The sequence below is a fragment of the Octopus bimaculoides genome, chromosome 25 (genome assembly GCF_046866305.1).
Source record: "Octopus bimaculoides isolate indiv1 chromosome 25, ASM4686630v1, whole genome shotgun sequence".
Taxonomy (NCBI): Eukaryota; Metazoa; Mollusca; class Cephalopoda; order Octopoda; family Octopodidae; genus Octopus; species Octopus bimaculoides.
This window is the reverse complement of record NC_142952.1, coordinates 17,108,495-17,121,387: the sequence shown is the minus strand read 5'-3', so window position 1 is coordinate 17,121,387 and position 12,893 is coordinate 17,108,495. Positions and strand designations below refer to the sequence as shown.

Genomic DNA, 12,893 nt, shown 5'->3' with positions numbered 1-12,893 from the left:
CCTCTGTGGACAATATAAGAATAACTGGGAAAATCAGAATCTTGGATCATACCGATCCTCTCAAGCCCCAACAGCTGTACTTCATACTGTGAAGTCCTGCTATTAGATGAATCAATCTGACCAAGTCATACATAGGCAAGATCAGTGTGAAGACTTTAGGTAGAGCAAACTCACCTTATCCAGCAGGTGAGTACAATAGAGATAATTGAGTGATTCAGAAACATGGAGAATAAAACTTGAAATAGCTTATCCAGTTCAGCATAGATAATTACTATGACTCAATCATATTCTCACTCCTAAAGAAAGCCATTAGTTATGCTAAAACAATCACCCACATACTACATGCTAAAAAGGCTGTTGTTAACTTTTATAAATTCCTCACTGCAGAAGGATGAAAGGGAAACATTGAACATGATGGACTCTGAACTTAGACTATAAATAGAAAGAACTAAGTACCACAAAACATTTTATTTGATGCTTTACCGAGTCTACCATTCTCAACCCACAACGGTAATAATAACCCTTTCAACTATAGGCACAAGACCTGAAATTTTGTGGGAGGGGACCAGTTGATTATATCGACCCCAGAACTTAAGTGGTACTTAATTTATTGACCCCGAAAGGATGAAAGGCAAAGTCGACTTCAGCGGAATTTGAACTCAGACGAAATACTGCTCAGCATTTTGCCCGGTGTGCTACACTAACTTTTTTTCTGGCTTGCCACAATAACAATAGTGAAATGATAAAGTAAAGATGAAGACTGAGTTTGAAGAGGCCTAAATAAAATAATAATACCTCCTTAAAATATTGCTTGAGAATTTCCGGTTCATTACAGATACTGGGCTTCTTCGTCCAATCCACCTGTCAATGTAAAACGAAGTATAGAATTAAGGAAACAGAGATATATTTGAGGAATCCCAGCCCCAAACTCTACCTTTATAACCCAAAGAAATGGTTGTTCAAATATAATTTCAAGCAGCTCCCCTGAGTGCAAATGCAACTTTAGTAGCATGAAATTTATCAGGCTAGAAAGAAGATCTAGACTATTTTTTTCTGGTGGATCCCCATGGCCATTCAATGTTTACAAACTAATTATATAGTTACTACTTTCAAAAGTCACTCATTCACTTGTATAGGTTGAACTATGTAAATATCAGAGAAAGAAACCTAGCTATTTCTGTCATACATTTAAACCAGGGATGGGCAAAAATTTCCAAAGAAAAAGGTCTGCAGGCAGAGATGGATATGAATAATTTTTACACAGCATCTTCTACCATTTTTCAGCTTTTGTTGCATATAAATATTATTTCGATACATGCAATATATTTTTAGTTGGAGTGTAGTTGGGTCTCAAGGGGGTGGTACAAACCTAGCAATGTGTTTTATAGTGGAAACAAAATTTCCATACAAATGGCAATTGCTGAATAATTTCTGTTCAAGTCTGACCGCTTTCACTCGTAATGGAAACGTCAGCTATGTCGCAAATAGGCATACAGGTATTGTATAAATGTTGTAATTGAAAAACTTACTATATTCAGTAAATACTAGTACATCAGCTTGCAGATGCAATAAAATGAGTTCATGTGGTTTTCCCCATCCCTTATTTAAACACAAAGATAAAACATATACAAATCGTTTCTTTCTTTACCGAAAGAGCCTTGAAATATCTTCGATAATGTATATCTGCATTACACTGTAATGTGCTTTTCTTCATTATGGCACCAAAGGTTTCTGGTTAAAAGAAAAAAATTTTAAATAAATGGAATATAAAATCAGGATTTGTTTCTCTTCCTCTAACACCAAATTATCTGAGATTCAAAAGTAAATGTCTTTTATCTTTTACTTGTGTTGGTCATTGGACTGTGGCCATGTTTGGGCACCATCTTGAAAGGTTTTACTCAAATGAATTGACCCAGTACTTATTTTTATAAGCCTGGTACTTATTCTGTTGGACTCTTTTGCTATATGACTAAGTTATGGGTACATTAACAAAGCAACCCCAGTTGTCAAGAGAAGGCAGGGGACAAACACACAGACACACACACAAATGCAAGGTTGTATCAAAAAGTTTCTGGGTTAGTTCTGTAGTGCAACAACAGATGGCAGCACACAGTTGTGTGTGCAGCGAGAGCTAGCAATGACCTTCATGGGGCAGTGTGCCAAGTGATATCACTGTGTCTACTTTGCAAGTTATGAAATTTGTGTTTTTTGATAATGTGTATGCTGTAGTCTGTGATTTTGTCATAGACAGGAACAAAGACCCAATGCGAAATTTTGCATTAAACTTGGTAAGTCTGCTACAGAGACATTGAACATGCTTCAGTAAGCTTATGGCAATGAGGCAATGGGTTGTAGCAAATGATTTGAGTGGCACAGGCACTTCAAAAGCTGAAGAAAGTCTTTGGAAGACGATGTACGATCTGGAAGACGATGTACGATCTGGAAGACCTGTCACGAGTGTCATTCCCAGAAATGTGGTATTGAGCATTGAGAATTCATCTCTCAGAGCCAGACTGTCAATTGAGAGTTCTGCTGCAACATTTTGAAGTTTTTGAGAGACGGATCTGTGGAGCACAAAGAATTGGATTCTTCAATAAGCTCTCCTCACTTGTGAGTTTCATGCCAAAATCAACATATTGCTTCCGCACCCTCCCTGTTCACCAGATTTAGCACGTGCGGATTTCCATCTCTTCCCTAAGATGAAAATGCAGCTCAAAGGTTGCCATTTTAACACCAATGTCAAGATTCAGAGCGAATTGTAGGCTAGATTCCAAAAGTGGCAGGAATGCTGGGACTGGTGTATTGCTGTGCAAAGTGACTATTTCAAAGGAGATGATGCTAAAACTTAGGTAACTAAGCTATTTTTTATTAAAGATAAACTAGTCCAGAAACCTTTTGGTACCACCTCGTATATAACAGGCCTCTTTCAGTTTCCATCTATGAAATCCACTTACAGGGCTTTGGTTGGCCTAGGGCTATAGCAGAAGACACTTGCCCAAGGTGCCACACAGTGGGACTGAACCTGGAACCAATTAGTGAGAAAACAAACTTCTTATCACACAGCCATGCATGTACCTATATAGTATGAATTTAAACCCCTTCTAGATCCCAATCATTTCTGTAACTACCAACTGGTTTTATGATACATAACTGAATTCTAAAATGTTTGTAGTTATTAACATTTTAAGCAAGAACTTTTTCTTGAGATTTTCTTCAATTATTTGACAAAATCCTACCAAATTCTAAACTATTTCCAAAATGAATTGAAAAGCATGGACAAAGTATTTAAATGGAAATATGGTAAAAAAAAAAGGTGGGGTTAAGGATTAGTGTTGAATTCTGTGATGGAACCATGAAGATTTTAGAGAATAATATACCATTATCTGCTAACTAGAGACATTTTTACACCAATTTTCAGTTGTTTATAAAAATGAGAGCTGAAAGATTAAAAACCATCAAAGAAAATTAAGATGTGATTCATATATGTATCTTAGAGATGCCATCAACAATAATGCAGCTGGGGAAGACCTTGACCAACTTTGCATTCCTCCTTCAATTCCTACAGGTAATGCACATAACATGCATCAAACAACATAAGATGTAATGACATATGCTTGCACTTTGGTCAACCTGACCTATTTATCACAATTAAAATCAGTTACTACCTGGACAACCGTACAAAATATTATATCAGATATGACCACACAGTCAGAGTGTTTTGCTGAAGCAATTAAACCTGATGAATTTCATGATAAAATCCAAAATTTTGAGTCCAAAAAGATGTCAAATATGTTTACATTTTAATTTGACTGACCAACAAAATTCAGCTAATCAAATTGATTCCTTTATTTCAGCAGAACTTCTGGACCCTAATACAGACAAACATCTCTTGAACTTGAGATACATAGTCCATGGGATTCTCTAGATTTCAAATTACCTTGTATGAAGGATAATTAATGGACAAAACATTATCATCCAAAACCATTTTTAAATTACACTCTATCAGATGATTATCTTTCATATCGTTTTCTACTCAAGGCACAAGGCCTGAAATTTTGGGAGAGGGGCCAGTCGATGAGATTGACCCCCAGTACGCAACTGGTACTTAATTTATCCACCCCGAAAGGATGAAAGGCAAAGTTGACCTTGACAGAACTTGAACTCAGAACATAAAGACAGATGAAATACCACTAAGCATTTTGCCCGGCATGCTAACGTTTATCTTTCATATTGCAAAAGAAAACCTGATGAGGAAGGCTTTACAATAAGATTTGAACAAAATATAATCTATGTATATAAAACTCAGTATGTCTGTGTAAACCTACATAACTTTTGAAGTTCGCAACCGATTTTCCCCAAACTGGGAACATATATTACTTACATTCCAGAGTTGGTTTTAGACTCTTAAAATTTTTTACACAATGAGTTATGGGGCCTCTGGGGGCAGAAAACTCCCTTTTCTGGGGTACATACGACTAATGTGGTAATGCTTTGTGAAGTAACTCCTGGAAATTGATTGCCTCCCTTACATCCATTGCAATTAATCCATTTAGGAATGTTACTAAGTAATGCTTTTTCCATTGAGCGTTTTTCATCTTTTTAAAATATTGATCTCTTTTACTCTTTTACTTGTTTCAGTCTTTTGACTGCGGCCATGCTGGAGCACAGCCTTTAATCAAGCAAATCGACCCCAGGACTTATTCTTTGAAAGCCTAGTACTTATTCTATCGGTCTCTTTTGCTGAACCACTAAGTTACGGGGACGTAAACACATCACCATCGGTTGTCAAGTGATGGTGGAGGGACAAACACAAACACACAAACATATATATATACATATATACGACGGGCTTCTTTCAGTTTCCGTCTACCAAATCCACTCACAAGGCTTTGGTCGGCCCGAGGCTATAGTAGAAGACACTTGCCCAAGGTGCCACGCAGTGGGACTGAACCCAGAACCATGTGGCTGGTAAGCAAGCTACTTACCACACAGCCATTAATTAATGTTTTTGAATGACATTTAATTATTAACATAACAGTGTCATCTCAGTTCATTGTGTGTATTTCTTAAAATTTGCTAAGATGTTGATATTATTTACCTTTTTTATTGACATTTCATCATTAACGTACAACTGTCTTCTTAGTTTATTACATCATATTTCTTCTTAGTTTATTATATCATTGGTTGAAAAACAGTAGTAGCAGAGAAATTGAAAAGGAGAGCAAATGAAATGTCACATGAAACTTCAATTAGACAATCACAAAATGCTGCATGTACAGCTACTGCAAGAGCAATGGAAAGCTATGAGCAGCGTAGTATTGACCTGACCAAGAATGCTGCTTCAGCCAATCCCCACCCCTTACCACCTCATTTCTTTCATGTAGATTTCTCTCATGTAGTGCTGGTGAGCATGCCCACAGGCTTAATTCATCACATAGATGTAGTTCTTATGTCTGCTGATTGATCAGCATGGTAGCGACAGCCACAAAGGAAAGTATATCCACTGAGAGCTTTTTGGTGCATTCAAAAATAACATACCCCTCACCCACTTTTTCATGACATGGTTAGGGCCTGGAACTTACCAAACAGACACATGACATGTTGAATTAGTGCTTCATTTACTCCACAAATCTTTTGTCATCAACGCTGCTCTTCCCTCTATCACATTTCAACTTAACTGTACCAGGATATACAAACTATGCCATTTAAATCTCAAGCAACGCCGGGTATGTCTGCTAGTTGCTAATAAATGGATTGTACGTCACTGCTCTCTCTTGACAAAAGCTTTTATTAAAGTACATATTAAGGTTGTATTTTGTAACTCTGTCAAGTCTATCAAGTATGTGAACAAGGGATCTGATGTAGTTAAGTCTGATGTACAACAAACTATACCTGATGAAATGACAAACTATCAACAAAGTTGTTACTTAAGCAGCAATAAAATATTTTGGGAAATGTTTGGCATTCCCAACCATGAAAGATATTCTACAGTACAGTAACTTGCAATTCATTTAGAAAATAGACTGATAAAAAACCTGCTTAGTAATAAGATCTTGCTTCAACAGAAACTATACTTACAACTTTTTTTACACTATGCCAAGAAGATATGTTTGCTTAAACTTCATTGTATCACTTGTTACCTTATTATATATGGAACAACAGAAAATGGAGTAGAAGAGAGGATGCAAAGTTGAAGGTCATCCACAGGTAAAATTTGTCTGCACTTTAGGCAGAGTCTAGACTAGTCATCCCAACCAAAATTCTTTTTAAGAATGTATCTGCATGAAGTTATAGGTCCTAGATCTTCTGAAGATCTTAGAACAGCTGATGGTCATATTTGTGTTGCATTTAAAGAGAGAGAGAGGCATGCCACAAATGTGAAATACTAGAAGATGATAGTCAAAGGGAAGTCACTTTAAAAAAAGCAGCCCTAACCAATCCCCAAAGCAGTCAAGAGATTTATTTGCTATTTTGTTGAAAACCTGTGATATAGGAGTTGACCCTTTACAATTATGGAACAACTACAAAGATGATTTTGCAGAAGATTCTAAGCACCAAGTTTAGAATCTTGCCAGCCCTGATATTAATGTAATTTGCACAAATGAAATGCAAAACAAAGCCTTAATTGACATAGAAAAATAAAGCATCAGTGGATGGAGTGGATAACAAGAGACTAGAAGAATAGCAAGCTAGAGACATCCAGCTATATTACAGTCTTCAGAGCCTGAATTCTGAGCACATTGTTTTATGGCAAAGAATAGTATCACTACACTTCTCATTTTGTGTAGACTGACATGCTTCTTAGATATCAAGTAGGTTGGATTTGAATCACCAATAATAGGATCCTGGCCAGTATCCAGATACCATGTTCTGTTGCAACATCTCCACACACTGGGTCATACACACTGCATGCTAAATGTGAGAATCCTCAAAGATATGCTGAATGGGGTGAGTCCTCTAGCAATCCCATCTTCATTTCAAAGATATCTGCAAGCAAGACATGAAGTCACTGAATAAGAAAGTTGAAAGATGGGAGGACATTGCAAAGTGACCGTTCTGATTCGAGGCATGGAATAAGGCAGATTTTTTTTTAAATTAAGAAAACTAAAGCTTATTGGTGAATGAAAGAAGAGAGAGAGAGAGAGAGAGAGAGAGAGAGAGAGAGAGAGAGAGAGAGAGAGCACTATACTATCAAATGGTGCTTCTGATGTATTTGTGATTCCTGTTGTGGGGACCTCTACTGCCACTGCAGATGCTACTCTGCTAACAAGACTAAATCACAACTTGCCAGGTGAAAATCAACGATTTTCCAAGACTAACAGATGTCAGACTATGTGTGTATATGTGTGCATACCACTATGTGTAAATGTATGTATCTATGCACATACATGTGTGTGTGTGTGTTTGTATTTTATAGTTCTGATATTCATAAAAGATAGCGTAATTCATAACAAAGATAACAGGACAAGTAAAGAACCATAACCGTTCCCCCCCCCCCTTTTTTTTTTACTTACCTCTAATTCAAACAACAAAACCACTTATTCCTGCTTTCTTCTCTCTCAATCGAACGAAAATATCCAAGACATTAAAATCTACACTTTTCACGAAGTCTTCTGTGGAGTGCAGCTATACAGATTCTCACCACTTTCTTCGGATTTTCGCAATTTACTCAACAAGATGGAATCGTTTACAAAACATATCTATAAACTCGATAGAAACAATTGAGATTGACAATAGAAAAGAGACAAAAAGAATGCTTATAATATATTCAATAGCAACAAACATTGGGTGGATGGGGGAGTTAACTATTCACACAGCGAATTCTGAATTAATGAGAAATAGCAACCAAATCTACCTCGGCTTACACACAACCGTAGTTTATATTTTATATGTTCTTTTTAAAAAGACGTTTTGTAAAATATAATGTTAGGTAAACAAAAAGATGGGGTGATCACGGTTGGAATGCTTTTGATCATAGACGTGTCTGATCATGACCGATTTATGGTTAAACAAGAACACAGCGAATATCGGTAGTTTAAAAATAATAAATTAAATACAGACAAGAAGATTCACAGAGTCGACTTGTATATATATATATACACATCTGGATAGTTATATATATATATATATATATATATATATATATATATATATATATATATATCTTCAATTGAGTGGTGAATTTTAAAGCACGTCCGAAAGTTGTTTAGTAAATAATTGTTTGACAGGAATATTTCGGTCTCGTTGCAAAATCAAACGCGATTATTGTTTAACCGCTTTGCACATCTTTTGTCTGATATAGTTATTGAGTATAGATGTGACTGTGTAATTTGTTTAAGAAGAGATCGAATAACGATTGAATTTTAGTCATCTATAATTCTAGATTACCATTTTTCATCTGTCTACGAAAGAAGTAAATGGAGAAGTTACCTAAAAAAAGTTTGATAACGTCGGATGAATTCGTCTTTAAACTTAAAAAAAGAAAAGAAAAGAATTTAGCACTACGTCATCGATGCAACAATTGCATCGCTTTGCACAGAAAAACGCTTCTGAGAAATGGCATTTCATTAAGCCGCTTTTCATATATTTTACCATTTAAGAGAGTCAGTTGCCTGACGATCTTTTGTCACGGCATTGACAGTTATCAGAAATGTACGAAAATCAAACTGAAACCTTACCAAAACAGATCCTGTCTTCCAGGGTAATTTCCTGTCTAACGTTCGTAAAAATTGAAATCGCTTGAATTTCAATTTTATTTCAACGAGATTAGTATGTCTCGTGGACGCCCTGCTACTCTTCGTTTAATTGTGAATCCCAACGAAATATTTCCAGATCAGAAGATAATCAAGGAAAGGCATTCAATTACGACACTGGCCCGAAGACTTACACTGCTTGGTGTGCCCTCCGTGGATTGAAGAATTCTCACATATGTCCAGGACATATGTGAGAATTCTTGAAAGTGGTATGCCACTTATAATTATGAAATGTTTTACTGAAATAAAACTTTTTGGATCACCGATTTTATGAATGTCAAATAGGAAATTACCTCTTCCCGGATGTTTGCATCTCAGATAAGAGACTTGCCACATCTGAAGAGAAGATAGTAATGCTATTTGGACGTGGGATTCTCAGACTGACAACAAAGCCCCACACCTCAAAATACCAGTAAAATATTTTGATCTGGCCTCCACAATTAACAACAAAATAGAATTTGTATCTATATAATTCTTTTTTCTTCGCCATGGTATTGGACAAGTTAATTATTAAATTTGGTAATTTGTCTACCCCGTTCCTTTTCAATCCTAGCAGGTACTCAAAGGAGATGTCGCCTCTCCTATGAAGAAACACTGATCTTATTCTCGTTTGACGTGGGGAATAAGGAAATAATTAATGTTGCTGACTAAGGACGTTCCAACCATGACGATCCCTTTGTTTTTTCTTCTCAAGAATGTACCCTTCCTTTTTAAAGATACAGGTTCGATACCCGTCGCATTACTAACAATAAAATGATAAAATGCTATCTTTAATACAAAATATATTCAGTTTAAGGCATACTTACATAAGTGTGTGCCCCCCCCCCCCGACTTTGTTTCCTCATAATTTTCCAAAAGATGAGTATTTTTTAATGGAATTTTCAACAAATACGTTTCAGATAGTGTAGATTCCGATTATATCGGAATTTTTGTATGAAACAATTTTTCCAATGAGTGAGGACGGGTTTCAGAAAATTTGCACGAGTTAGCTTTGTTTCCTCATAGCTTTCAGAAAAATAAGTGTTTTTTGGTAAATTTGGACAAGTACACCAGCTCGCAGTTCACGAAGGAAAAAAATAAAACTCGGATTTTTCGCATGGAATCAGGTACCCTGCCCTCCTAATGGACCACAAACCCCTTATTTTGGTTCAGGAAAAAAAAAAAAAGGTGGGAGGGGAATCGGACCCCACCCTTCCCGGAATTATTGGAAAATGCTTCTTTTTTTTTTCGTTGAATGAATTACGACAACCTCCTAATATGCGACAAAACACTTTTTTTTAATCTGGAAAACGAGGGGGTGGGGTAGGGTGGAACCCACGGAAATTTAACCTCACTCCACCCATTTCACGGGGGAAATTTTTTTTTGCTGTTTCTTTCTTTACCCATATTTTTACATAACATTTTGCAGAAATACGTTTTTGAGAGTGTGGATTACATAAGATCAAAAATTCAAACAAGTTTGAAAAGAATAAGTGAATATGCTAAAGTTATAGAAATTAATGGTAAAAAAATCTGAGCAGGAGAGATAAAGAATATTTTTTTTTATTTACTCTAGGCACAAGGCCCGAAATTTTGGGGGAGGGGACCAGTCGATTAGATCGCCACCAGTATGCAACTGATACTTAATTTATCGGCCCTGAAAGGATGAAAGACAAAGTCAACCTCAGCGGAATTTGAACTCAGAATGTAAAAACAGACGAAATACCACTATGCATTTTGTCCAGCGTGCTAACGTTTCTTAATTCTTTAGTGCCCACAAGGGGTTACACACAGAGGGGACAAACAAGGACAGACAAATGGATTAAGTCAATTATATCGACCCCAGTGCATAACTGGTACATATTTAATCAACCCCGAAAGGATGAAAGGCAAAGTCGACCTCGGCAGAATTTGAACTCAGAACGCAGCAGTAGACGAAATATTGCTAAGCATTTCATCCGGCTTGCTTTCTGCCAGCTCACCGCCTCAAGAGATACAAAACTCTTCTAAAAAAACGTTTTTCTAAATTTTATCAATATAAAGATTTGACAAAACCTTTCAAGTCTGTGACCCAGTGAGACCGCAGTCCAGTGCCTGAAACAAGTAAAAGATAAAACTGAATTGTAAGCTACAGTGGTTTTGTTGTTTGAACATATCCCCTGGAGAATTTTTGTGTTTGTGCGTGAAAAATCCGAGTTTTGTTTTTTCTTAGTGGACCGTGTGCAGGTGGACTTGTCCAAATTTACCGTTTTTTTTTTATATATGAAATTTTCAACAGACACTTTTCATACTTTGCCTGTGACTGCGTGGTAAGAAACTCGCTTCCTAACAACATGGTTCTGGGTTCAGTCCCATTGTATGTCACCTTGGGCAAGTGTCATCTATTATAGCCTTGGACTTACCAAAGCTTTGTCAGTGGATCTGCTTATTTCAACTGATAATAACATTGCAATTTCACTTATCACTGCAATGTTATTATCAGTTGAAATAAGCAAATCCACTGACAAAGGCTATAATAGAAGACACTTGCCCAAGGTGACATACAATGGGACTGAACCCAGAACCATGTTGTTAGGAAGCGAGTTTCTTACCACACAGTCACAGGCAAAGTATGTATACTATTGAAGTATGTATAATACTGCAGTGTGTATAATATTGGCTTCAAATTTTGGCACAGGACCAGCAATTTACATCCCCACAGCTTAGTAGTTCGGCAAAAGAGACCAAGAGAATAAGTACCAGGCTTTAAAAAATAGTACTGGGGGTCGAGTCATTCAACTAAAACCCTTCAGGGCGTCACCCCAACATGGCTGCAGTCCAATGATTGAAACAAGTAAATGATAAAAGATATATTAAGATGTGTGAATATGGTGTGTGTGTGTGTATCATCATCACCATCGTTTAATGTATGTTTTTCATGCTGGCATGGGTAGGACAGTTTGACATGAGCTGGCCAGGCCCAAGACTACACCAGACTATACTCCAAAATGTTAACATCTCACAGTCTAGGTAGATGGCACTGCGAGATGATTTAGGTATATACACCTCATTTGTCAACAAGCAAGATATATTATCCATGACAAAACACAGTGAGTAGCTTGTTCCCCAGTTTGAACATGCATCAAGCATATTCAGACTGATAACATAGCAATTCCACTTATCACTGCTTAGTGCTCCCCTTCCATAATTTACTTACAGTGAGCCATCGTGTAGCGCTGACAGTCATCGTGTAGCGCTGACAGTCATCGTGTAGCGCTGACAGTCATCGTGTAGCGCTGACAGTCATCGTGTAGCGCTGACAGTCATCGTACAGTGACTGGAAAAGCATAAGAAAGATAATCTCTTAATTCAGCTCGGTGTTGTCTGCTTAATGTTTGTGATCAATGAGGAGGTAACTACTGTGAAATGCTAACATCTCACAGTCAAGGTAGATATACTGTCTGTGACAAAGAGACAGTAAGTAGCTTGTTCCCCAGTTCAAATGTGCATCAAGTATATTTGGACTGATAATAACATTGCAATTTCACTTATCACCGCTTAGCGCTCCCCCTCCCCCTCGTGACGTATGTATACATCTTTGTGTTTGACCCCCTCACCAAACCCCACCCCACCCACCACTTGATAACCAGTGTTGGTATGTTCATGTTCCTGTAACTTAGCAGTTCAGCAAAAGAGACCAGTAGAATAAGTACCAGGCTTAAAGAAAAATAAATACTGGGGTCAGTTCATTCGACTAAACATTCTTTAAGGTGGTGCCCCAGCTTGGCCACAGTCTAATGACTGAAACAAGTAAAAAGATGAAAGATAAAACACACAGTGTCTTGGATAAACCCATTGTTGAAAGTGTTATCCATTGATGTTGTTGAATAGAATTATTGAAAATAAGCATTTTCACCTGTCTCCAGATTTTATGTTCACCTTGGATATATGTATACAACTGTGTGCCTTTGAGTTTGTGCCCCACCACTGCTTGACAACCAAAGTTGGTTTGTTTACCTCCCTGTAATCTAGTAGTTTGGCAAAAAGGAACCACTTGAATAAGTATCAGGCTTAAAAGTAAGTATTCCTGGGGTTGATTTGTTGAGCTAAACCTTTCAAAGCAGTGCCCCAGCATGGCCATAGACGAATGACTGAAATAATGAATTTCAATTTAAACCCCTC

At 37.0% G+C, this 12,893-nt stretch overlaps 1 protein-coding gene across 3 annotated transcripts in view; it reads right to left on the bottom strand.

Moving 5' to 3' along the window:
* Positions 1-9,065, bottom strand: part of LOC149131104 (uncharacterized) — a 35,986-nt gene extending 26,921 nt beyond the window's left edge. The window contains exons 1-4 of one of the 3 annotated variants that reach the window (XM_089342322.1): positions 8,679-9,065; positions 7,515-7,700; positions 1,649-1,731; positions 796-861 (exon numbers count right to left, since the gene is read on the bottom strand). In XM_089342322.1, coding sequence (XP_089198448.1) covers positions 796-861; positions 1,649-1,714 — 132 coding nt within the window. In that variant the 5' untranslated portion in view covers positions 1,715-1,731; positions 7,515-7,700; positions 8,679-9,065. Of the gene's footprint in view, positions 1-795; positions 862-1,648; positions 1,732-7,514; positions 7,701-8,388; positions 8,634-8,678 lie in introns of those variants that run through there. The other 2 variants (XM_089342324.1, XM_089342323.1) reach the window with 2 other exon arrangements.
* Between the last annotated feature and the right edge of the window lie 3,828 nt (positions 9,066-12,893).